The sequence below is a fragment of the Fusarium subglutinans genome (genome assembly GCF_013396075.1).
Source record: "Fusarium subglutinans strain NRRL 66333 chromosome Unknown NRRL66333_c0000052, whole genome shotgun sequence".
In the NCBI taxonomy this organism is placed as follows: domain Eukaryota; kingdom Fungi; phylum Ascomycota; class Sordariomycetes; order Hypocreales; family Nectriaceae; genus Fusarium; species Fusarium subglutinans.
Window position 1 is genome coordinate 199,111 of NW_023502115.1, and position 24,207 is coordinate 223,317.

The 24,207-nt window shown below is 49.0% G+C and overlaps 13 protein-coding genes across 13 annotated transcripts; 5 read left to right on the forward strand and 8 right to left on the reverse strand.

Moving 5' to 3' along the window:
* Nucleotides 1-762: 762 nt before the first annotated feature.
* On the forward strand, nucleotides 763-3,032 carry FSUBG_5394 (glucan 1 4-alpha-glucosidase; the record flags this gene model as incomplete). The annotated part of the gene is made up of 6 exons (XM_036683485.1): nucleotides 763-1,081; nucleotides 1,141-1,362; nucleotides 1,421-1,568; nucleotides 1,616-1,689; nucleotides 1,741-1,872; nucleotides 1,927-3,032. The coding sequence occupies 6 exons, from the start codon at nucleotides 763-765 to the stop codon at nucleotides 3,030-3,032; spliced, it is 2,001 nt and encodes a 666-aa protein (XP_036539105.1).
* A 588-nt stretch (nucleotides 3,033-3,620) lies between these two features.
* Nucleotides 3,621-4,692, reverse strand: FSUBG_5395 (transport vesicle fusion SEC17; the record flags this gene model as incomplete). Its single annotated transcript, XM_036683486.1, has 4 exons — nucleotides 3,621-4,038; nucleotides 4,096-4,402; nucleotides 4,461-4,584; nucleotides 4,660-4,692. 4 exons carry the CDS (start codon nucleotides 4,690-4,692, stop codon nucleotides 3,621-3,623), a joined length of 882 nt encoding a protein of 293 aa, XP_036539106.1.
* Nucleotides 4,693-5,101: 409 nt separating this feature from the next.
* Nucleotides 5,102-5,674, forward strand: FSUBG_5396 (a-agglutinin core AGA1; the record flags this gene model as incomplete). Its single annotated transcript, XM_036683487.1, has 1 exon — nucleotides 5,102-5,674. The coding sequence occupies one exon, from the start codon at nucleotides 5,102-5,104 to the stop codon at nucleotides 5,672-5,674; it is 573 nt and encodes a 190-aa protein (XP_036539107.1).
* Nucleotides 5,675-5,937: 263 nt separating this feature from the next.
* FSUBG_5397 (phosphatase inhibitor) lies at nucleotides 5,938-6,471 on the reverse strand (the record flags this gene model as incomplete). Its single annotated transcript, XM_036683488.1, has 2 exons — nucleotides 5,938-6,215; nucleotides 6,273-6,471. The coding sequence occupies 2 exons, from the start codon at nucleotides 6,469-6,471 to the stop codon at nucleotides 5,938-5,940; spliced, it is 477 nt and encodes a 158-aa protein (XP_036539108.1).
* Nucleotides 6,472-7,159: 688 nt separating this feature from the next.
* On the reverse strand, nucleotides 7,160-9,069 carry FSUBG_5398 (uncharacterized protein; the record flags this gene model as incomplete). The annotated part of the gene is made up of 2 exons (XM_036683489.1): nucleotides 7,160-8,811; nucleotides 8,865-9,069. 2 exons carry the CDS (start codon nucleotides 9,067-9,069, stop codon nucleotides 7,160-7,162), a joined length of 1,857 nt encoding a protein of 618 aa, XP_036539109.1.
* A 633-nt stretch (nucleotides 9,070-9,702) lies between these two features.
* FSUBG_5399 (ribosomal MRP49) lies at nucleotides 9,703-10,487 on the forward strand (the record flags this gene model as incomplete). Its single annotated transcript, XM_036683490.1, has 3 exons — nucleotides 9,703-9,741; nucleotides 9,855-9,961; nucleotides 10,022-10,487. 3 exons carry the CDS (start codon nucleotides 9,703-9,705, stop codon nucleotides 10,485-10,487), a joined length of 612 nt encoding a protein of 203 aa, XP_036539110.1.
* Nucleotides 10,488-10,851: 364 nt separating this feature from the next.
* On the reverse strand, nucleotides 10,852-14,588 carry FSUBG_5400 (other hect domain protein; the record flags this gene model as incomplete). Its single annotated transcript, XM_036683493.1, has 3 exons — nucleotides 10,852-11,774; nucleotides 11,825-13,915; nucleotides 13,964-14,588. 3 exons carry the CDS (start codon nucleotides 14,586-14,588, stop codon nucleotides 10,852-10,854), a joined length of 3,639 nt encoding a protein of 1,212 aa, XP_036539111.1.
* A 1,681-nt stretch (nucleotides 14,589-16,269) lies between these two features.
* On the reverse strand, nucleotides 16,270-17,182 carry FSUBG_5401 (ubiquitin ligase (Hul4); the record flags this gene model as incomplete). Its single annotated transcript, XM_036683494.1, has 2 exons — nucleotides 16,270-16,957; nucleotides 17,004-17,182. 2 exons carry the CDS (start codon nucleotides 17,180-17,182, stop codon nucleotides 16,270-16,272), a joined length of 867 nt encoding a protein of 288 aa, XP_036539112.1.
* Nucleotides 17,183-19,092: 1,910 nt separating this feature from the next.
* On the reverse strand, nucleotides 19,093-19,762 carry FSUBG_5402 (Plectin S10; the record flags this gene model as incomplete). Its single annotated transcript, XM_036683495.1, has 3 exons — nucleotides 19,093-19,138; nucleotides 19,197-19,609; nucleotides 19,724-19,762. The coding sequence occupies 3 exons, from the start codon at nucleotides 19,760-19,762 to the stop codon at nucleotides 19,093-19,095; spliced, it is 498 nt and encodes a 165-aa protein (XP_036539113.1).
* Nucleotides 19,763-20,131: 369 nt separating this feature from the next.
* Nucleotides 20,132-20,980, forward strand: FSUBG_5403 (uncharacterized protein; the record flags this gene model as incomplete). The annotated part of the gene is made up of 1 exon (XM_036683496.1): nucleotides 20,132-20,980. The coding sequence occupies one exon, from the start codon at nucleotides 20,132-20,134 to the stop codon at nucleotides 20,978-20,980; it is 849 nt and encodes a 282-aa protein (XP_036539114.1).
* Nucleotides 20,981-21,330: 350 nt separating this feature from the next.
* FSUBG_5404 (cytochrome c oxidase subunit 6b) lies at nucleotides 21,331-21,950 on the reverse strand (the record flags this gene model as incomplete). The annotated part of the gene is made up of 4 exons (XM_036683497.1): nucleotides 21,331-21,365; nucleotides 21,424-21,487; nucleotides 21,544-21,656; nucleotides 21,899-21,950. 4 exons carry the CDS (start codon nucleotides 21,948-21,950, stop codon nucleotides 21,331-21,333), a joined length of 264 nt encoding a protein of 87 aa, XP_036539115.1.
* Nucleotides 21,951-22,340: 390 nt separating this feature from the next.
* Nucleotides 22,341-22,902, forward strand: FSUBG_5405 (NADH-ubiquinone reductase complex 1 MLRQ subunit; the record flags this gene model as incomplete). Its single annotated transcript, XM_036683498.1, has 4 exons — nucleotides 22,341-22,403; nucleotides 22,501-22,516; nucleotides 22,629-22,691; nucleotides 22,745-22,902. 4 exons carry the CDS (start codon nucleotides 22,341-22,343, stop codon nucleotides 22,900-22,902), a joined length of 300 nt encoding a protein of 99 aa, XP_036539116.1.
* Nucleotides 22,903-23,149: 247 nt separating this feature from the next.
* FSUBG_5406 (peptidylprolyl isomerase) lies at nucleotides 23,150-23,632 on the reverse strand (the record flags this gene model as incomplete). Its single annotated transcript, XM_036683499.1, has 2 exons — nucleotides 23,150-23,263; nucleotides 23,312-23,632. The coding sequence occupies 2 exons, from the start codon at nucleotides 23,630-23,632 to the stop codon at nucleotides 23,150-23,152; spliced, it is 435 nt and encodes a 144-aa protein (XP_036539117.1).
* Nucleotides 23,633-24,207: the final 575 nt, after the last annotated feature.

Sequence of the window (24,207 nt, forward strand, 5' to 3'; positions counted from 1 at the left end):
TCCGTCCACTACCGACGCCTCCATCCGGGGGAGACCTGTCTAGTCTGGGGTTTGAGAATTTGAGCATCACGAGAGAGTCTGGGGAAGGGGGCGGAACGAAGCGAGAGCCCATAGCTCGGCTCGCATGTGAAGACTGTCTATGAGTGGCCATGGATGTTATGTTATTACAGGGGGATGATTGTCCTCCTCCCTATTGGGAGGTAGTCAGTCAGTCATGCCATGGAGCTAGCTTGTCCAAGCTACCCCACACTACTAACCATGAATTGGAGACTTTGTCAGTGAAATCATACATTACGGTATTAATTTGGGGAACAGTCACAGGAGCTCAAGTCAGCTGGTGCATGTGAATACCCGGGTGCCTCCTGGCTAGGTATTAGAGGTCAAGTTGACAATGAAGCTCCAAATCATTACTGTTCTCAAGAGGCATCTGAAGCCATCCTGAGCTGGTGAGCATATTCGCATGAGTATGTATGACCTCAGCAAAGTAGAACAAGCCGAGGTGATATCACACGCAAAACAACACCACCTCCTGGAAACTGCAGCAGACTAATTGTAATCAACTCGGCCTCATTCTAATTATTCGGGCCTTTAAACCACACCGCACTATCCCCCAAAGGCCTGCGTCCGATGTTCACGAACTCTACAGCCTGCTTCCGCACTTCCATATTCGGCATCTAACAACTAGATCCTTGACAGGTATAATTCTTCTATTACGAAATTCCTGTAATAGTCGGCATGCCGGCTCTCTATAAAACCTTCACGATGGACCTGGTAGATGTTGGTGATCCAGTCTCATCAGCCTCGATCAACTCTACAACATCTCTGATACAGCCTATCATGTACTTTGTGTCTTCTGCCTTTCTTCTCGGTTCATTCGCTCTCCAGAGCGTCTTGGGCCGACCAGCCTTTGATGAGCGGAGTCTCGTACAAGAGAGACAGACTTCGGTCGACTCCTTCATCAAGTCTGAGAGCTCAGTTGCTATTGAGCAACTCCTCTGCAATATCGGCTCTGATGGCTGCAACTCCAAGAATGTAGCCACTGGTATTGTCATCGCTTCTCCAGACACCCAGGATCCTGACTGTAAGTTGATGGCATAGACAAGCTGAACTAAGGACATTTCCTAACATAACATACGCTAGACTTTTACACCTGGACTCGAGATGCTGCTCTAGTCTTCAAGTATGTTGTCGATAGGTTCATCAACCAATATGATGCTGGCTTGCAGAGGAAGATCCAGGAGTATATCGCCTCCCAAGCCAAGCTCCAGGGTGTTAGCAACCCATCTGGGTCGCTTTCGGATGGCTCAGGTCTAGGAGAGGCCAAGTTCAACGTCGACATGAGTGCCTTCACTGGCGGTTGGGGTGAGTATTCATGTTTTGGCGCCCCTGATTTGAGAACAGTTGACTAAAGGTTGTCAAGGTCGACCCCAGCGAGATGGTCCAGCTCTGCGTGCGACTGCTATGATCACCTATGCCAACTGGCTGATTGCCAACGGCTACACCTCCACAGCTAACGACATTGTGTGGCCTGTTGTTCGCAACGATCTTAACTACGTGGCTCAATATTGGTAAGTGATGTAGCCGCATTGATGGGAGCTAGTTCTGACCGTCACAGGAACCAAACCGGATTTGACTTGTGGGAAGAGGTCAAGGGCAGTTCGTTCTTTACAACTGGCTCGCAATATCGAGGTTAGTTTGCTGGATGATTCACCAGAGATATAATGTGCTCACATTTTGAAGCTCTCATTGAAGGTGCCGCTCTGGCCAAGAAGCTCGGCAAGTCAGGAGACAACTACTCCAACATCGCTCCTCAGGCTCTCTGCTTCTTGCAGACTTACTGGATCTCTTCCGGCAAGTACGTCGACTCTAACAGTGAGTATCGCTCTGTCTCGGCCATCAATGATAATGACCACTGACCCATGCCAGTCAATGTCAACGATGGCCGCACTGGCAAGGACGCCAACAGTATCTTGTCATCCATCCACAATTTCGACCCTGCTCTGAACTGTGATCCCGCCACCTTCCAGCCATGCAGTGACAAGGCCCTCGCCAACCACAAGGCAGTTACTGACTCGTTCCGCTCATGGAACATCAACAAGGGTATCGCTCAAGGCTCAGCTGTCGCCGTTGGACGATACGTTGAAGACGTCTACTACAATGGTAACCCCTGGTACCTCGCTACGCTTGCCGCGGCAGAGCAACTCTACGACGCCATTTACGTCTGGAAGCAGCAGGGATCCATCACTGTGTCGGACGTCTCTCTTTCGTTCTTCAAGGACCTCGTCTCTTCGATCTCTACCGGAACCTACGCCAGCGACTCTGCCACCTTCAAGAGCATCACAGACGCCGTCTCCAAGTATGCTGATGGGTATGTTGCCATCGTTGCAAAGTATGTCGGCACAGATGGCCACCTTGCAGAGCAGTTTGACAAGACCGACGGCCATCCTCTTTCTGCTACAGACTTGACTTGGTCATATGCCGCTTTCCTCTCAGCTGCTGATCGTCGAGCTGGTGTTATTCCTCCTTCTTGGGCTGGCAGCGTGGCTGCTGTTCCCAACCAATGCGGTACCAATACTGTTGCTGGCTCGTACTCGTCGGCCACTGCAACTTCGTTCCCGGCATCGCAAACACCCAAGGGTGGTGTTCCCACTCCAACTGGCACCAAGACTTCCACTTCCACTTCAAGCTCGTCCACTAGCACCAGTTGCGCTACTGCAACTTCTGTGGCTGTCACTTTCCAAGAGGTTGTCACCACCAACTTTGGTGATACAATCAAGATTGTTGGTAACATCGCTGCTCTCGGTAACTGGGACACATCAAAGGCTGTTGCCCTGAGCGCCTCAGACTATACCTCCTCGAACCCTGTGTGGAAGGCCACCATTTCTCTAACTGTAGGGCAGTCTATTCAGTATAAGTACATCAACGTGAAGAGTGACGGCTCTCTCACCTGGGAGAAGGACCCCAACCGTACCTACACTGTTCCCAAGACATGTGCCACAACGGCTACCAAGTCTGACAAGTGGCAGTCTTGATATGATGCTGTGTTCCATATGCATTGAGGGCTATTTCGATACATTGATAGGCAGAGTTGGAATATGACTCAGATTGTTACTTTGACAGGGCTGTGGGTGAGATCCAATGAGTTTGATGACGAAAACGAAGGATACGTGTTTTGAGATAGCAAGTCTAATTATAACACATATACTATTACTATGTTTCCCTCGCGCTGAATATCGACCGTTGAAGTGCACATGTGGTCTCGAGCAAGGATTCCTCGAATATCTGGCTGAAGAAGATTGGCGCATGACTTGTGTAGACGACCGTGGAGTGTCATGCTGTGAATGCTCATTTCGTTCATGACTCACTGAGATACCAACTCAGACTATGACGAGCTTGCTCTGATATTCACAACAGTCATGTTAACTCTAAGCCTAACATTAGCAACTGTAACCCCCCTTCATGAGGGGACACGAGTGCATCTCAAGTCACTACCCATCTCTTCGACCATGATGTCAATAGCAAAATCCCAAGCACTTGCTGGAATCTTCTGATTGTGATATATCCCAATACCTTCTGTAGCCACTCATGTGCCAATCTCTCTCATTCCATTTGTAGGTCCTTTATGCAAACTCTTCATCCTCTTCCTCCTCAATCTGGTTTTTCACCCGCACCAAGATCGTCGTCTTCCACTTATCCAGCTTGCTGATCTGGTCGAACTGATACAGTCTGTCGGTGAACTGCTCCTGGCTCTTGGCCTCGATGGCCTCGCACAGGTCGGTCAAAAGCTGATGCTCTCGCTGTGCACCAAATGACGGATCCATGTCGCGGTACTTCTCCAGCGCGCGCTGAGCAGCGACCAAATCGCCACTGGCCAGATGGCAGATGCCCGCCTTGAGCAGATAGTCCTTGACGCTGTACTTCATGAGGTTGTTGTTGATTGATTGCTCGGCCACTCTCTCGTATTTCTCGATGGCCTTGTAGTAGTCGCCCTCGATAGCAGCCACGTCAGCCACCTTCAACCATAGCTTATTGGCAAGACTGTAAAGATCCATAATTAGATGCAAGATACCGTTGCGAACGTGATATCCAACTTACGCTGCCGCATTATCGCCCTCATACCAGGTAGCAGCGAGTTCGTAGCACTCGATAGCGCTCTTGGCATCGCCGAGTTCCACCTCGTACAGCTCGCCGAGGTTTTCCTTGTGAGAAGCTGCGCGGCGAAAATTGCCCTTGGCGCAGTACCGGTCGACAGCAACGTTGAGGCATCGCGCAGCAGCCTTAGGGTCGTCTTTGCGGTAGGCCTTGAAGGCATCCACGAGGGTGTTGGCAGCGTCGTCGGGTTCCTTCAACTTGTCGGTTTGAACCTGCGCGGCCTGTTCAAAAGCCTTTCCGGCTTCGAGCACTAGATGTCGGAAGTGTCAGCTTCGGTTTCACAACGAAACAAAGCGGTAAAGGCGTACTCTGTTGCTGCATCTTGAAGGCATTGCCGGCTTGAGTGAAGAGATCAGCGGCCTCTTGATACTTGTCCTCTCGTCCACCAAAGAAGCTGAAGCCGCCGCCGGCACTCTGAAGCTGCTTCTGAGCCTGAAAGTTGCAATGTGTCAGCAGAACTGCAAAGCTATAAACAGCCAATGCAAAGCGGGGGAGGGGTTACGAAACCTTTTGGAGAAGAGCTCTTGGGTCTTGAGCCATGATTGTGACAGTCGTGAAAGGGGGTATCAAGGAAGAGTTGGGAGGAGAAACAGAAAGAGAGAAAAATACCACGTTCTGGGTTATCACGAGTTCGCGTTAAGTTGTATGTAAGTGAAGATGGCGAGTACCTCGCTACTTGCGGCGCGGACAGCGGCTGAGCTATGACGACGGTCGCTTGAGCCACAGAGAGACACCTGGGGTCTTTTTTAGTGGGCCCACGCTGTCGCTACCTTTAATAATCCTCAGATCTACTAAGGTTTAAGACGAATCAAAGTTGTCTTGGATAGGTAGGTATATACCCATCACAAGACTGTATTGACTGATCGCCAAACCTACCTAGAAAGAAAACCTTGATCGAGAGTCAACAGAATTTATACCCTTATCGACAGATCACGCCAGTAACGCATCCATGACTATCTGCGCATCCTGCCGTATTGCCCTTCGGCGCAGCATCACACACTCTACAAGACCTTCGGCAACTCGGTTCATAACAACAAACTCATCAACCGCCGCCTCGATCCTCGAAAAACCCACTTGGTCCGTTCGAAGCCTTCTACCATCCTCGCCATCTTCGGCTCCCGCAGAAAAGATCACGCCCTCCCAATTACACCACCTCCTCCGCCTCTCAGCCCTACCGTTGCCAACTACACCGGAAGACGAAGCTGCCATGATCAATACCCTCCAGAGCCAATTGCAGTTCGTCCGCGCCGTGCAGCGTGTGGACACAACCGGGGTTGAACCCCTGCGGGCGATCCGTGATGAGACCACAGAGGCTCGACAAGAGGTGACAATTGGACTCGCTGAATTGCAAGAAGCTCTGGATAAGGAGGTTCGTATAGGGCATTATCAAAGGGCAAGGAGGGTTAGAGAGACGGTTGGGTCCGAGGCAGAGAAGTGGGATGCCCTCAAGACGGCTGGCAAAACAGCTGGAAGATATTTCGTGGTTGAGTGTGGGAAGAACAATGTGGAGGGTGCCGAGTGATTGCGATATACGATTCGCAAGATAGCTACTTTGTATACGCCTCCCAATGAGATACCCCTTTGTATATTAAATCCTCAAATGGAAGATTCTGAACCATATGATTCTGCAATCATGTTCACTTGGACCTTGCCCAGATATCACGATGCCACTAGTAGTCTTTACATACACAGGCCCCAATCCATAAGTCTCTATGCTCATATCATCATAATCAACGCTCATTTCGCATTGCCCTTTTTGTTCGACGGTCCGGCGTCCTCTTTGTTCTATGACTTGTTTTCCCGCGGTCCATCCTTGGGCTTTGGCTTGGGCACCTTCTCGTACGCATTCGGACTCGGCGCCCTCTTCTCTTTTCCCTTTCCATTTCTCCTCCCTCGTCCATGACTGTGTCCGTGTTCGTGTCCATGCCCACAGCTTTGGCGCTTCCCGCCCGCTGGCTGGGCCCCGTCGCGGTCAGAGCCCGAGTCTGAATCTGAGTCGGAGTCGGAGGAAGATTCGTCGCTGGATTCGTCGACGGCTTTCGGCTTATGATAGATACAACACACTATTGAAGTATGTGTCAGTATATGGGCGTGCAGTGGTCTAAGATCATGTTGCTCACCTTTTGAGCTTTTACGTCCAAGACCTTCATTATCTACTACGTCCTCTGCCCACTGTACGGATCGCCCATTGGACGCATGAGCGCCTCGAAGTCTCAGGATCTGAGGCGCCTGTTCCCTTGTTTCTGGTGTTTGCGTCGGGGTCTCGGTTTGTGTTTGTGAGGGCGCTGGTGCGCTTCGTTGTTGTTGCTGTTGCGACATGGTCTTGTTGATGTGATGCGATGCGATGTGATGTTCGACGTAGCTATAGCACGAGCGACTGTTTGTTTCTTCCGATAGGTATGCCAGAGAGAAAGAAGTAATCTCTCCCCGAAGGATGTGGTGTTGTCTTGTTAATAATCTTGTCACGCGCTTGTTGATGGAATCGTATGGCAAATAAATGATTTGCCTTAGCATAGGTAGGTCGGCATTGAGTTGTAAAGATACGTACCTCTTTTCACGTCACTGAACCTTCCTGCCCGGTTTATTAATCAATCATTGGATGCGAACTTCTATTCGCAATCCTCTATTTCTGTAACTACGTGAAAACAATTTATCCACACCAATGTAAGTAAGTAACCTTCTTTTTGAGGGTTTATGAAGGAACAGACTTGGTGAAAGGAACTCTGCTATTATTTAATGATAGGGTGCAACTTTGATATTGCAACTAAGGTAAGGTACACAATAATGTGATTTCCACACATGGCAAGGGGCCAAGCACATCAGCCAAAATGAATTCTTACCTGGGTACTTTGCTGAGTCTCATAGTTCTCTTATAGTTCTATATTACACAACGCTTAGATGCAATCTATACTTGGGGTGATATACAATTGACATGGTAATGCCACCATCATCGTCTACTCATTCATCATACAGCCTTATATCGTACAGAATCCAACCATGGCAGAGCTCAGTTGATCGCAGCTCTCTTCCCGGCTTTGTCTTTTTTCTTGGCACCCTTCATACTTCTTCGCGGCCGACTCCTTTTGTGCTCTGGCAATACACGAGGCTTGTTATGTAACCATCCTTGAATAGGTTGACGAGAGCCAACAAATCGTCCCTCAGGACTGAAGACATCAACTGCTGGCCAACCAGGATCTATCACGGGCTCAGGCTTGGGTTCAGGCTCCTTACGCCTCTTCACTACCGGAGTGTTTACATCTATCCGCTGAGCTCTCATGGCTGCAAATGGATCAGACGTATCGATCTGCTTCGGCTTGACCCTTTCCTCGAATCGGGGTTGTTGGTCTGGAAAGACTTTCATAGCAACATCCTGTGCGCGGACTTGAGCAACAAGCTCAACATAGCCCACACCCTCGATGAGGATGTCTGTCGATAACACTCGGAAAGGAAGCCTGTCGACGTTTAACCCTATTGCATTCTTCCGCGTAAGAGGGCCGGCTCTTTGTCTAGTGACGTCGTGAGACAGCTTAAATGTTCCAGCATGCTTCATCTTGCCTCCAATTCCAGGAAGCATGATACTTGGTACACCGATGGATTCTCGTGTCTGCTCCTGGAACGCAATGGCCTTCTCAGTCTGAGTGAGATGTTCCTCCAGAGGTGTAAAGTTGTATGCTAGGAAGACCAAGCCCGGGTTCTTTGGTGTGATGCGAATGAGACCTCCTCCTAGAATGAGGGACTTGCCAGGCGTCATTGAAATCTGTTCAGGGACAATGCGCTTCTTCATGATCATCGATTGACGGCACTCCTCCTTCACAAACAAGTCTAGGTCGCTTCGTGCCAAGCCAGGAAGGTCGATTAATTCGCCTTTTCCGTTTCCAAAAGGTACTCGAATTGGGGATGCTGTAGTGCCGGGGAGTGAGGATACCAGAGGCATGTCAGGATAGTTCTGAGCCGGCTGAGGGGGCGGAAGCAATTCCCCAACATCCACATCTTGCTCTCCAACCTGCTCGGCATATATAGATTCCGCACTGACGCTATCCCGAGGGTATGTTGATACTGATGCCTTCCCTCCCTCCTTGCTTGGCCCCATTCTGCCTTTGGGATAGACAGCCTCAAAGAGCTGACTTTTGCCCACGTTGACCTTTCCAACCATCCACCCCGCGCCGCCGCGCTGCCAGATATCTTCTCTAACCTCCGTGCACCACCAAGCACGCTTTGCGCTAACGCACCGGACATTGCCAAGACGAACCCTGCCTCCAAGTCGGCCGAGAGCATCTCGTAGCACTTCACGAAGGTAGGGCATCATTGAGTCCACAATCTCTTTCGTGGGACCAAGAAGGTCGCCTCGAGTGATGATAAAACTCAGTTCTGTCTTGCGATCATTTTGGTACTTGCCCGATCGTGATCTTCGATTGCGCGTCCTGATGGGAATGTCGCCAAGGAGAACATTAAGTCGAGGGATGAGAGACATGGGGAAATCGGCAGCATCGATGACATGGTATATGTGATTGTACTTGTGCGGCGATTCCTCGATGGTTTCGCGCAAGGACTCAACGGTGGGATGGAACATAGCAACCTTTGCTGTGTCGCTCGAGGTGCTATAATGTTGTAAATTGTGGCATCTATCGCAGACAGGCTGTTTATCTTGGGGCAGTGATTCTTTTAACTTGTTAGCTTCTGTGTGGTGTGTAGTAAAGGATTTAGAGGCATACTCGGAGCAATATTTCCCTCCTTCTCAGCTCCCGTTACCAAGAGAGAGGGATCTAGGCCAAGAGCTTCCAGCTGGCCTGGTTCTAAGGATTTGAGAACGTCATCGACAACTCCATCTTCCTGGCTCGCTGCATGCTGTCGCTCAAAAGCCTTTGGGTTCAACCACTTCTTAACTCTTTTGCTTTCAGGGTCGAAGTAGCCCAGCATTTGCGGATCATTCGTTTGCGTAAATGCACCGCATCCCGTGCAATTTAACGGTAAGCGTCTCTTAGGAATCTCAAGGCCCAGAGGTGAGTTTTCGCTTGTTGTGATTGGTGCATCTTGGACTGTCGCTTCGGTGTGATTAAGTCGTCGAGTATATATCGGAGTTGGAAAAGGCGTCGCTTTTGGTGTTCTATGAAATCGACTCGAAGCTCCCACGGCCGGACATAAAAATAAAGGAACACTCGATGAAGCAGATGCTTCACCGATACTGAGAGCCCGATTGATCCATCGAGCTGACAATGCGCGATGCATTGCGTTGTTTCTATAGTGAAGAAACGAATTCGGGTTGTCGCAACTAAAAATGTTGGACTTACACAGATTATCCCAAAAATTTCCTAGGAAATCATAGCTTTGTTAGCCTCCACTGTAAGTCAGAGTGGCATATGGACCCCACCAGCCAGTTCGGGTCAACGCTCGGCCCGCAGTCTCGAGCACAGCGTTTCCCTTTGGGCAGGGGTCTATGATTTTCTGGGCCTAGAGCCGTCGACTTTTTGAAGCATTGCGACCACGGAACTGGTTCGATTCTGAAGAGACGCTTGCGTTACCTTTATAGATTAAAGGCTTGCGCAGTCCAAGATGAGGTCTCTCGGTGAGCGTTTCAACAAGCTTCGCGCTGTAAGTCAATTCTCTGGGTTCGCATCTTAAGGGTATGGCTGACAGTTGATATAGAAGGTAGATATCTCTCCCACAAACGATGATCCGCGATCCATTGCTCACGATTCAATCAGATCATTTCCCTAAGATGCGGCCCGGGCGCAGCAATCCTCCCCCCAGAGGTGACCAGAATACATATGGACTTTGCAACAAGCTTCAAGAACGGTCATATGGGCGCCAAGTTAGTCTAAGTCCATATATCAAGGTCTCTCTGGCACATCAACTAACACACCAAAAACAGAAAGTTCTGGCGTGAGAACCTCCCCCGACTAAAATACCATAATCCCTCAGTTCCTATGATCGTCAATCGTCACAGTCGGAATAACAAGAAGCCTACAATCTCTATCTATCTCCGCAAACCCGACGCTTCAACTCCCGCACCCGCTACCCGTTCCCAGCCCTCCTCATCACGCAATAACATGTCCAAGGCCACACCACCGGACGCTGACGAGAAGATTATCACCGTCGATATGACTGAGAAACACTCCTCTCACATTCTTGAATACGTACTTGCCGAGACCCGTGCTGTCCCCATCAAACCCACCAAGGAGGAGATCCGTGAATTGCAGGAGTTGGACGCCATGGCCAGACAAGCCGAGGTCGACCGAGCACGTATGAGGAGCCTACGTGAGGAAAAGAAGCGCGAGGAGGATATGCTGAAGCGAGCCCGGGCTGCTGGCGGCGTTTCGGAGGAAGAGGATTCGTAAAAAGGCTTGGAATGAAAGAGACCCATAACGATGCTGTACAATAAATGTGTATTAACGAACGCCACATATCTGGCAAGTGTACAAGTTGGAAACTTAGAAAGTCGCGCTACCTTCTGCTTGGACTCCTCCGTTGGTCGATGAATGGATTCTTGGGCTGCCGCATACATACAACGTGCATTTCAATGTTGAAGAATTGCGATGCTCTCACAGGATCCCTTATGATAGACAAACAAATTCAATTTCTAATTGCACCTTGACAGGTCCTGTATATAGATCTACACTTCCAAAACCCCTTGAACTACCTATCAAAACTCCGTAAATGAAATCAATGCTTATTCGTAAGTTCATCAACTGTGCCATTCATTTACTTTATCCCAAAGCCCTCGCTTTCATGAACAGCAGTCCACAACAACTTCTCTAATCTTTCTTTTGACTTGTATCGTGACAGTGATAGCATGTTGAAGCACGTTCGAGCAATGGGGAACCTGCCTTCATCCTCACCGAGGCAGGATATCTTAATCGGCAGTACAGCCGCACCCATAGCAGGAATTCGATCGCTACCAGTGATGAACAGGAGTAGTTTACGTTGATCTTGAGATGACGCCGCCCGAAACGTCTCCCAGAACCAGTCAATAACGGGTTCGGAACCATCCGGGTTTTTGGTTCCCCAGTTATCATATTCAGCGACTCCCCTTAGCGAGTTGATGTCAAGTGCTTCATCAGAGCCTCGTACAAGGAGTTCAATCTCTTCCGGCCTGAACAGAGACAGAGCATTACCTCCACATACAGTGTAGAAACCTCGCTTGAAAGGTTCGAACTGCCTCGTTACAGACACATCGATTATGTGCCTCACGTAAAGGTCCACGTATTCTCGACGGTTACTGTTAGTGACAGGGATGCGTTCGCCTCCAGGGCAAAGGGGAACCTGCACCTGAGTACCGTATTTATCCATATCAACAACGAAATCGAGACAGAAGGTTTCTTCCACATTGCCCTCATATTCTAGCAACTGTCGTAATCCTCGAGCTAGTCGAGGCCTGTATTCTGCCAGGTCTTCAAGGGTGTAACGCATAGGAGGTTTTGGGTGAGCTGATGCTCCTGTACCGTGTGTAGGAGCAGATGCAATAAGTTTTCGAAACGCAAAAGGAGGGAGAGCCACATCCAGAATAGTCGAGTTGTATATAGCAAGTCCCATCACGACCCCGACCAAGAAGAACTGATCGGAAGTTTCAAAAGCATTCGGGTTGAAATAGCAAAACTGGGAATCCTCGTCATAAAGGAAGAGGCCTGTCGAGAGTCAGCAGGGTCCTGTGTTTCTGTTGGGCAATTCAGCTTACCGTGGTCGGGATTGAAAACTTCTCTGGCCAGAAGTAAAAACCACTCTTTCCGTAGACCACCAGCATCTACTCCCTCCTCACCACTAAAGGTAATGCGAAGACCCTTTTTGATATCCTCGCTCCCACTTCCAATCACCTCGCTGACAGCTTTTAGACTGTCATCTACCAGACAATCTCGGCGAACATTTAATTCGAGGAACTGGTTGATAGCCTTGCGACTCATGATACTATCAAAAAAGGCGTCACGGGCTTTGCTCTGCATCTGGCGACGAGCATCGTGTTCAAGAATATGGTTCTTGGCCCATATGCTCAAAAGGAATGGGTACTGGCAGAACGTGAACTTGCTCCTACGAGCCTCCCAATTCTCAAAGTCCGCAACTAAGTCAGTGTAATCGATCATTGAATTGTAGAAGTCGCTCGTTGGTAGGATTTGGCCGTGAGAATGAACGTTAGAACGACCCTCGGCCGAGCCCGAAGGGGATTCTTCATTTCTCCGGCTGTGTGGCAAGTTGTTGGCAGCGAAGAGGAGCGCCAAGACTCGCGAAGAAGCTCTAATCTGCCAATCTTCGGCGTACATGATTTTCTTTTCAGGCTCCTTGGCTTTCTTCGACGAGTTGGCGCGGTTTATCTCATCGTAGAGGTAAGCTCCTGAGCGACCTTCTTGCATTTGCGGTATCAGGCCAGCAGTGATGTCAACCCTCACCTCTTGCTTCTTTCCACTCTGCCGAATCATCCGATATGTTAAGAAACCAGATGCTAACTCTTTGGTACGAATGAAGCGAGAGGAGTGGTGTCTTGAAAACCAGGTGATTAACTGGTTATGGCATTCAGCCGACGAGTTTGAAACTAAGCCCACTATGCGCTTGATGATGCCCGAGTGTTGCCCTGATAAAGGACCAGATTCAGGGGTGCTGGCTTTTCTCTGCTGTATTGGCCTTGGGCCAGAAGGCAAGTTTTTGTCGAATTGTAGAATTCCCCGAAACAATGTTTCATGTTCGTGTAGTAATGGGTTTTCTAAAATGATTAGGAGAAACCTCAAGTCTGCCGGATCCTTCAATGGCCTTCCAGGTCTTTTTAGAAGCATTTCGGTTGCTTTAAGAAGAACTCGCCGAGCATGTTCTTGGCCCTGCAGTAGTTCCCGCTCCATTAATTGCAATTCTCGTTGAGAAGGGGTTAAGAAGCCTTTTCCTTGACACATGTCCTTGTAAATCGCAAACCATCCCTCAGCAGGATTCACAATAGTGGTGTACCATTTGGTGAGATCACCCCAGCTCATTTGCGGCGTCTTCGTGTTGACTGGCGCTCTTGAGAAACTCCGTTCCACACGGTTTGTCGACGGCCGTCGAGGCCGAGAGTCTTCTTGGTTGCCCATCCACCATGTCCCATTCTCAGCAAAGTCACCTAAAAGTAGCAACTTTGGATCGAGGTCGCATGATCCATCTTCAAATTGCGGAGTGAACCGCTCCTCCCGTAGCTCACGAGCAGCATGGTTCCCCGAAGGCTCGCGACGATGCCCTCTCTGTTCACGAGGCTCACTAGGGAGCATAGGCTTGCGACGAGTCGATTCGCTTCTGCATCTAATGGGCTGGCGGTGGGTATGCGTTAGGAATGATGAGTTGATACATTCGAATGAGCCAAAGCAATCTACGATGTAGTCTTCCAAAGCCTTGAATATCCTTTTCGGGTCACCCTCAGATTGATCTGGCGATTTACGCTGCTCTTTTGGTCCGCGTTCTTGCAATATGTTACGTACTGGAGGTCTTTCGGTGTAAGAGGAAGAGAAGGATCGCATTGGCGTAGGGTTCGGTCGGGCAGGACTCGACCGTAGTGTCGGTTCCTCATCGAACGCATAATGAGAAACCTGTATAGCAGGGGACTTGGATGAAGGCGCTGCTGCCTGCCTAGAATCGACCGGCGCAAGGCTTTGGCCAGCAGCCTGCATTCGGCTGCTAAAGGACAACTTGCTCTGCGACGGCGGTTGTGGGGGTGCCTCGGTAGGAGGTTGAGAAATTTGATGCAACTTCTTAGAAAGGAAGGATTGTATCGATTGTTGAACCAGTCGGTTTGTCTGTTCGATCGAGATATGCGGACCTGCACCTATTTTAGTGATTTTCCTCTTCCTCTTGCCTTTGCTCCTACCTCGAGTTGGGACAGACCGGGAGGGATCCTGGCTTGCATCTCTACGCAACTTCGAACCATCATGATCTGCACTCAGAGGCTCCAAATCGTTGACTGTAGTACAAATCGTGCATTTGAACACCTTGAGCTCCCGCGGCCACCGTACTAATGAGCCACATGTCATGCAGTTGCCCGTCGTAAAATCCTTACTCCCTACAGGGCCATTTCTAGTATGGGAAGGGTTTCGAGTGTGTGTCTTTGGTGCTTGTCGAGGCATTGCCGAATCATCGTCTTCAAACCCCAGATCGGGCGGTGGTGCGCCGACTGAGTTCTGCCTCTTTTTCTTGCTGCTGAAGAGAGAAGGAAAAGGCTGGCTCATAGAGCGCGTGTGCTGGGGTCGACGAGGTTTGGAAGATTGAGGCCGCGAGGGATGCAAATCAGACTCGTCGTCGGAGCTGGAATCGGCGTTGGCATTGGAGAAGGATAACTCGAGGCGATTCCCGTTCGATGTATTTGGCAGATTCGTCGAGTAAAGTGCAGGCAATGTGGTAGGCGTGTGTAAGGCCGTATTGTGAATTCGACTGATGAGGTCACCGTTAGAGTTGTTGTTGGGTTGCGACCCACGACGACTCGGCCAGGGAGCCATTTCTAGGGAAGTTACTAAGGATTCAGGGAGGCGATCTCGTGCAAGTCACGAGACACTTGTCGAGATACCTAGGTACTAAGGTAATGATTCTGCAACTTTCGGACGATGTTTGGAGGAAGGAAAGATATTGAATCAGAGTTTTAAACGTCTTTTGTTAGCCAAGCATGATGGACATGATCCAAAGTCAGCATGTTTCGAACGGGAGTTGACGCCAACATCAGACAAGCCCAGTTCAGCTCGGCGAAGTCAGCCAAATAAGCCCATGCTTTGTCCTTCAGCACCTAGTCTCCATTGGTGGGAGGAAGAAGAAGAAGATCGAAATTTGGTCAACGAGTCTGCGGAAACAAAGCAATAAACGATGAGTGATGGATGGGTGCAGCTCAAGCCGTGGCTGTGGTCGGTGAAACAAGCCTGGTTTGTACGAATAGGCAGTGTTGTTGATGAGTAAAGATTCAATATTAGGCTTGGATCCAATACCTTGTTTATTAGGTAGGTAGTCTATGAAACCCAATGGCTGTAGTAATAATAAATCGAATGCAACGCGCGGCCGCCGACATTTGAGTTCCTGATTATCTTGGCCCATTTTGTTCTGACGGATTCATCACAGACCCGTCCGTACATTTCCCCTTGTCTATCAGACGTCTCCGCGACACCCGGGAAATTTTGGGCGTTGAACTCCAATTGAATATCGCCTGTAAACGCCGAGAAGCAGGGGTTGACGAGAGGCTTGACGGATACGGGCATTACCAGGGCTTCCAAGCAAACGTGGAGTTCCTGGCGGCCAGTGAGGAATGGACAAGACAATGTGAGATTCAGGTGTTTATCAGGTCCTCTTTCACCGCAATGGGAAACGCGAATATCCTGCCTTTTTAGGTGAGTGTGCTGTATCTTTTTTTAAGACCTCGTATTGTGTTAGTGGTTGGCTTCTGAAACCCGGTCCAATGATCGTGAAGCTAATGGCCGCATCTGGGTGTAATAAATTGGATGCTGTGGTGCTCTATTTCGTATCTTTTTAATTGCTGCAACAACCCAAGTTTGAGACTGCGCTGCAAACGCAACTGCTACGATTATTTTTAATGTAATTATTAACTGCTGAAATATGGCAGTGCCTAGAGAGACAAAGGAGATATGTCGAAACCCGCTGTTCATTTCATTCCACTGTACCTATACAGTTGGGTCCCCGCAAACGAACCCATGTTTCTGGTGGTAGACGCGCCGGCGGCCGAAGCCGGCTCTTATCATTGTGGAATCATCATCAACAAGGCTGCCAAAGTGAATGGCAGCGGAGCATTTATATGCAAGACACAATGGGCATTGTGGGCTCACACTTAACAAGGGGGCTTGTCTTGTACGAGAATTACAAAGAAAATGTCATCTGAGCCTACAAGGTAACAAATTGTTGACAAAGCTCAGTCATCTTGAAAAAGTACTGGAAGTAATCACCAATGTTGGTCAATCCATCGCCAACCCTGAAACTGTAAAACTGACGATCTTTATCATACTATCTGACTCTATTCCAAGTGAAAACAACACACATTGTCCGGAACTAGATCAAGTCCGCATCACCAAACCGCCAGGGAGCAAGAAAACATCTATAAACTTATAATAAGTTAACCAGGTCTTTTTGTCATCTAGGATCAAGGCCCTGAGTCTTCTATCCTCCCATATCCAAGGTACTGTATCAGCACCACAATATCTCCGCGCATTTCGGTTCCAAGTCAACGGGGACATCAATCTCTCTTATGGTCTCATTGAGCCATGATTTCTCTTTCGCTTCCACGCCGACTCCAACAAGCCTGACTCTGTTTGAAGCCACCGCCCCATCTCGTGTTGTTCCATGCAGAGTAAGTTCAGTCTGGCCTGCGGCAATGTTCAGTTCACCCTTCAGCTCTGCCGATGTTTCACTATGGCCGTTTCGAAGCTCGAAAATACAACAGCCATGGTCAAGTTCGAAAGGGCCTAAGTAAGTCAAGCTGAATACGATTGTCACGTCACTACCTAAGCGTGAAAGCTTCTTGACTGCCATTCTAGGCCCCCCAATAGCCTTGAGTGGCATATCAAGACGGAGGTTGCATACAGACGAAGTACCAAGTGCTCTCACTGTGCAGTTGTTGTTTTCGAGTTGAAGGCTGGTTTCATCGTCGACTATGATGCCCCGAATAAAGGCACAGTAGTTGGGATAGTCAGTGATCTCGACACGCTGTTCCTGAACAACAAAGTCGGTGCCCCAGAAACTCGTCTTGGTTTGTGGTAACTTAATCCGTCCAAATGCAGTCCCGTTGAATGATAGGGATGCCTCCGTCGATATGATGGTGCTAGAGATCGTTCCTGTCCCAAACATGCGACCCTCAATCACAATATTGAAGGAGCTAAAGCATTAACAAGCCATAGTATAAACGGGGGGCTTACGCTTACTCTTCAGTGGCATTGCTGATCTTGAATCGAGTGATTTCAAGCTTTGCAAGGTCCAGAAGGTGCTGTACAACAATATCCGCGATGCCCAAGGGTGAAAAGGGTGCCCTTCTGTTACGGTTTCCAGAATCAAAGGTTTTTTGGGCATACTCTTTGAAGAGAGGAGAGCTGGAGATAATCATGTCGGGCATTTGCTGCGGACAACGATTTTTAGGTTAACCGGTAAGCTTCAGAAGTAATGGAAAGCTGAGAAACAACAAGCAAATATGAAAGACAAAGCAATAGAAAGCAAAGAATCAAGAGAACTGACCCGACGGGTTTGAACTTGGGAGCCATTGTATGTCTATGCGTCAGCTATAAGCATATGGCAGATGTAAGCACTGCTTTATAAAAATTCGGACGTGTGCAAATCAAGGCCATCTTATGCACAATCAAGATAGAATGTCAAGATCATCTTGAATTCCGTTCAAAATTTGATCACCTGCTGTCTGCATGCAGATATCTGACTGTATGCCCGTCCCCGTCCATAAACTCATGCTAAATGCTGAGGAGCAAGGCGCATAGATATAAACACCAGTTCATTGCTGACATAAGACCAATTAAACAGTATTATTTAGTTCGTTCTTGTTCTATTCTTTGCCCAATGGCAAGGCCTAGACCACGTTTCGTGTCAGCTTAGAGTTATGATTAGGCATGCTCCTGTTGTGTCTGTTGCTGGCCACGACACATCTAGGTTGGAATAGGCACAATCCACCCTCTCTAGACGATACTGGATATATCTAGATTTCTTAAGAAGTCTTATCAAGAAAGAGTATTCAAAAGTCAGCAACATGTATGTATACCTAAGTTAAAGTATTTGAAAAGGATAAACACGGTAACATGATGTACGCAGACTTGAGCTACCAGCCTCTAATACTAACTATCTAGGTATATATTTTGTTATTAAATCCTCTGGTCATCATTCTTACTCCAACAAATGTAAAAACACTTGGTTGTCCGGTATTCCATAACTCCTGGGATGCATGTTATGTCTGAGCAGGATCTGAATGACGAGCAATACGCTATTTGTTATATTCAAGTCCTCAAGTAAATTGAATCGTCACGCATATCTTCCCTCTTTCCGCCGATGTGTCACATATCAGGGCTATAGCATTAGTCACTGACAACCAACGCTTCTGCGTAATGCAAAAGCATGTCTTTCAGCTATCAACTTGCCCCAGAGTGACTCTCGTTCATTATATTGAGTCGCTAACCCTAACCGTCTTGGCCCTGGCCCAAATATGGCAAATAAGTTGAGTGAGGACAACGAGAACTGGTGGCACCAGGCAAGAAGAACGTATTCAGATACGCACAATTACTCCTATTAGATACCTCGCTAATCAAAGGCTTGCGTTAATATGTAGACCTTCCAAGCGAGGTGGGTATAGTGACAAATCTTAGTGATCAGAGGCCAAGATCTCATCACCAAATCTCATTAATGATCCTGTGACATATTGGTAGTAAATTAGTTGATTTAGGCTGCCCGATAAACAAATTAACATCACTGGTATCCATTGATTTATCTCTTATCTAAAGGATCTGCTCAGTCTGTCCTCCAAGAACAACCCCGGGGCCATTATGGTAAGCTATTGGTAGGTCAGACATGAGATCCCCAGTCAAGCATTGAGTACGGCACATCCGGGGGAATCCTTCCAAGCCACCAAGCCAGATCGAAGGTTCAAATAGCCACAAGATCACAATCATTACACGTCATAGCAGGAGTTCGGATCAGCGGCACGGATCGTTCATTCAGACGTGCCTCGGTGGGCGTTTGGCATAAACATAGAGGTCTCGTCTCACATCACTGAAAAGATTGACGTCTTCACGAATCTCCCGAGCAATTGTCTCGTTTCGACGGCGGCAAACATTGACCCTGATGAAAATGATTCCGAGGTTCTAAAACCCTCAAACTCCCACGGTGTCCCCCACGCAACGCAACCCAGTCACACGAGCGAAACCCATGGTAGAAATTGCCCTCCATTTTTTTATGAGTACATGCCGATACCCTTCGAAATGCATCTCATTCGTGACCACCTAAAGGAAATGGGTTCGTTTAAGAAGGGGGGGCAGCGCCACGTCCACGGCCAAAACCACCACGGCTGTTTCGAGTGTTAGCAATTCGTCCAGTATCCATCAACTTCTCGAAGGCCAACTCACAACTGAGGAGCGAACTCGCCGGGAGCACCACCCTCCTTGCCCTCGCCAGCATCCCTTCGTCGGTATCCACCCTCACGGTCACCTCGGTCACCACCACGGCCACGGCCGAAAGGTCGTCGCTCGCGCTCACCCTCGCCGAGCATGCCACGGGGAGGAGCGTGCGATCGTTGTTGCTTAATGTGGGTAGCGGGAACGATCTCAGCGGGGAGGTGAAGCCATTCGCGGAGGTAGTCGAGACCCTCGGGGGTCAGGGTGTAGTAGTAGTATTGCCAAGAGAACTGGGTCTTGACATAGCCGCGAGAGTTAAGCGACTGCAGAGCCTTGATAACGAACAGGTTCTTGGTGTCGATATCAGGGTGCTTGGGAAGGTTGAAGTCCTTCTGGGCGACGAGGACACCCTCGCGGAAGAGGTACTGCCGGGAAACTGTTAGTTATGTGCGCCATGATTTTGTGCTTTCTTCTGTAGCTCGCAATTCTCCGCCGTCGTCGGTGCGCAGAGGCAGTTCGATGAATGTAATGGTTATTACCTCGTGGATCTTCTTGCGGTCGGCCTTGGGAATCAACATCGTGGCGGTATTTGCTGCTCGTCGGAAGGGTCGATGTTGGAAGGTGGCAGTTTAGGAGGGACGAAGACGACTTCTCAAAATGATAACTTTTGTGGGCGGAAACCCTACTAGAATTTGGATGTAGCGAAGTGGGGTGGAGACGTGGCTGATCTGTGGCTGGTTTCACGTGATGAGGACGACTGCGCTGTGGCTGATGCTTGTAGGTGTGGCAGGCTAGTGGTTGATGGAAGGGCCCGCTTATCTGCCAGGTGCAGGCCATTTGCATGAGAAACAACCAAAGCAGCGTCGAATCTTTGGGACAGGCCTTCTCAATCATTCATCACAACGGCCTCTGCTATCTTTGAAATTGAATACATCCCATACCATACCATGGCTCCCCGAAATGTGAACGTGCTGGTCACTAGCTTTGCTGGCCTAGGATTACCATCGACCCTCGTTCTTCCTCTGGCATCATCGACAACAGTTACAGAACTGCGCGAACGCATAGATGATCGACTCCCGACGACTCAGTCAAGACTCATCCTCACCACACTATCGAACAAGCAACTACCAGCCTCATCAGACTCTCCTATCTCCAGCTATCTCTCCACTGCCGACGATGAATTCCTTTCCTTGCGACTCGCTGTCCCCCTTTGTGGTGGCAAGGGTGGTTTCGGATCTCAACTTCGAGCCGCGGGTGGTCGCATGTCTTCGCGCAAAAAGAAGAGCCAAGAGGACCACGGATCTAGCCGAAACCTGGATGGACGACGTCTACGTACTGTGAACGAGGCCAAGGCGTTGGCTGAGTATCTAGCTATCAAGCCCGAGATGGAAAAGAAGGAGAAAGAGAAGCGCCGTGAGCGTTGGGAACAGATCGTTCAAATGTCAGAGCAGAAGGAAGCTGAAATTAAGTCGGGTAGCAAGAGTCGTCTTGACGGTCAGTGGGTCGAGGACAAGGAAGAGAGTAGTGAGCGAACTCGAGAGGCTGTTTTGGCTGCCATGAAGGCTGGTAACTACAAAGACAACTTGCTCGGCACATCTCACGATTCGAGCTCTACACAGCCAAGCAACGACCAATCCGGTTCAGATGAGGACAAGGGTACATCATCAGAGCAGTCAACGCCGCCCCCTGCCGAAGGGGCAAAGGCCGACAAGGGCAAAGGCAAAGCTACGACATTCTTTGGATTCGATGAGGACGATGAATTTATGAGTTCAGATGATGAAGATGAGGAAAATTGATATGTCTCGTCAAAATGGCCATCAAATTAGGGATTCGCCATTACGACTCATAGTGGCCAATCGCAGTAGCCATGTTTGGGATGACGGAGTATGGAGTATTATTTAGGAATTTGAATTGCCAGCGCTTTTGCATGAGCCTCATATAGCTAAAATAATATCAATAATCTCTTTTGACAGTCTACCACTCAAGACTGGAGACGTCATCACAATGCGGAAAGCCAGGATTCAAAACACAACAGTCAATATTTGGGGTTAGCTTTGAAAGCAATATCACAAATGATACAATTGCAGTGTGTCTGCTCTGACTCTTCTAACAGCATCCACTAATCCATCCAGTCTACGGGGTCTGCTTAGGCGTCGAGCTTGACGGGGAAGTTTCCGGCCTCTGCGCAATGCGTTAGTCTTTGATCGAGATCGATTGGAACCACTGGGGTTCAACATACCGCGCTGCTCGTCCCAGCGCTGATACCAGCCGGAGGGGCAGAGAGATCGGTAAGACAGCCAGAACTAGACGTCAATTAGCATGAACATCGCAGGTGGAAGTGATTCTTGGCAACTCGTACCTGGCGGCAAGGCGCAAAGTCCTCACCCTTGGCGAGAATGCACTTGTGGTAATCGACGTAGTTTTGCCAGCAGTGCTTGGTCTGGTTCTGGTTGGGGAAACGAGCGTCAGTGCCTGTGAAGTGTTAGATCGAATCCTAGGAATTGATGCAAGTGCCAATGAGTATCGTCGCCGGGGTCGCGTAATCGCAGTCTGTCGTCGAGGGGAAATCGGTGGTAATGATGGTGGTGGTCGAGGGATTCAGGCTTACCAGCTGCGTAGGAGTGTTAGCCTCGGAGCCAAATCAGGTCATTTTTTCGAGCCCGCAACGGCAGTACCAACAGCGGGATTATCAGGGAAACAAGCATTGAACATACCAGTGACAAACTTGAAAGGCTTGGTAACAAGCTCCTGACCGTCGTCCGACATTGTGAATAGCTGCTAAGAGGAATTGACTTGGAGGAGGGGAGATTCTTCTGGGGTCAATGACGGCGAGTATGGAGCTCGGTGCGTTTAGGATGGAGAGGTTGAGTAAGTATCCAATGCGTCGACGTTAGGATGGGTGTCGGCTCGAATCAAATCAGGTGGTTCGATTTCCTTCCGGGAGAGCTCAGTGTGTGCCTCAGGCTACCTCGGGCCAATGGCGCATGGCGTAAGGCACCCATCTTGACTGGTGGGCCTGCTAGGCTCTAGCAATTGCACATCAGCAGATGTTCGTTCGCTCGGCCAACTCCAAACACTCCTTCCAAGGCCGATAATTTCCAATTGAACCATCACCTCTGGACTTTGATCCCTTAGACCCTCCCCACTCACTCCAAGATGCGTTCTACCACTGCTCTTCGAATGTTCAGGCAGACGCCTCGCATGTTGCGACCCGTCCCCGTGAGTATCTCCAATTCTATGCAATGGTCTGAGGGAACGAGCTCTTTAGCCCTCGGCTCAGTATGACATCAATTGCTGACCCAGCTTCGTTTTATAGAAAGAGGACCAGGCTGGTACGTAACGCTACAAATTCCCGACGATGCTTAATCGAACGACCCGATCCTACACATGCGGATGCGGATGCGAAAACTATCTCAATCGGTCTGCATACTGACAGAATCCAAGGCCACACCATCTCTCAGCGTCTCCGAAAGCTCAAGCAGATCCCTCCTGAGCTGTACCCTCTCGGTAAACCACTACGACTCAACTGAACCATGTCTTTGGCTAATATCTATATCTAGCTGTCGTCGTTGGCTTCGCTCTCGGCGCCGCCGGCTACTCCATTTCTCGCAAGTTCCTCGTTGATAAGAACCTCCGTCTGGCCCGACAGGGTGCTGCTGGCCGCCACGATGCTGGCCATGCCGAGGGCCACGCCGAGGGCGAGAGTGAGGGTCACTAAGTTTGGCATAAAGATAGGGATGCTATTGGGGAAATGAAATTGTTTGCATGTCCACACGTCCTTGGAAGGACAGTACTGTACATTTCAGACGAGTGTGGTAGTAGGGAAACCCATCAGGTATAAAATCTGAATATTCTCGGTGATGATATGTCATCTTTACTCGCCAGTAACCGTGATCCAATCCAATGCCTTGAACGCCTTCGCTATGCCGGCAATAAGCTCAGTAACAAACCTCCAACTTGTATCCTCATTCAGGTTTTGGTCCTGCAACGTCGAGTTGTTCCAATCCTTGCATGGGGTCAGGACCGGCACCTGGCACTGCGTCTTCATCATCTGCCGCATGCTCGGCCAGCCATCCTTCCTATAAACCATGTTAGTTTGCTTTTCAATCATTTCGATTATAGCATACCTTCTCCCAAATAGCTGTTCTGCTACCAAGTCCATCCTCTGCGCTTTTAGGTGCCTTGGCCTGTGATACCTTTAGGACCTTTCCGAAAAACTCCGATTGATCCATGTTATCAATAGCCTCCTTCGCATCAGCTGCGTCTTCGAACTCGACGTAGGCGAATCCTCTGTGTGTCTCTGTAGAGTTTGGCGCATCGGGTTTTGGAACTTTGACCTCGACTATCTCCCCGAATGGGATGAATGCATCGAGGACATGACTCTGAGTTGCCATCTGAGATAGTCCGCCTACGTAGACAGTGGCTTTCCATCGAGCTGCGTCTGACATTTGGAATGATATATGCGCTTTTTAGTGATTGAAAGAAGAATGAATGGCGCTAGCGTAAGCTTGAAAGTCCTTGAAGTTGAACTCATAGCATTCACTCAAGGTGCGCTTGAGTAGCTTGGAGGTTCTCTGCTCATCACGTGATCATTATAGCTTTTCGAACTTGACTTACAGCATTTGGCTTCTGGCTGCTTCATGACTGTGAGGTAATGGCTCAATTTATGCAAAGTACTAATGTAAATAGTTCATACTCACTTTTTAGCTATCCCTTAAGGCATGATTGATGATTCTCTGACACGCAGCTTATAATATCAAGGCATATGCTTTCCTTTGGGGTCTGTAAGTCAGTCTGATCACAACATTAGCAGAGTAATAAATCCAATACCGATTGACCTTTAAACTTCCGCATTTTCCCCATATAATTCCTTACTCATAGGAACGCCTAGTATTTAGGATATCTCGGGCTTTTCTCAACTCGTTTCCCTTTTCACTAGCACTCACGTACCTATAAACATGATACCTCAGATACCAGAAGCTGATCAAGCTCTCTCTTCACGTGACAAGCAGCCCCACCGCCT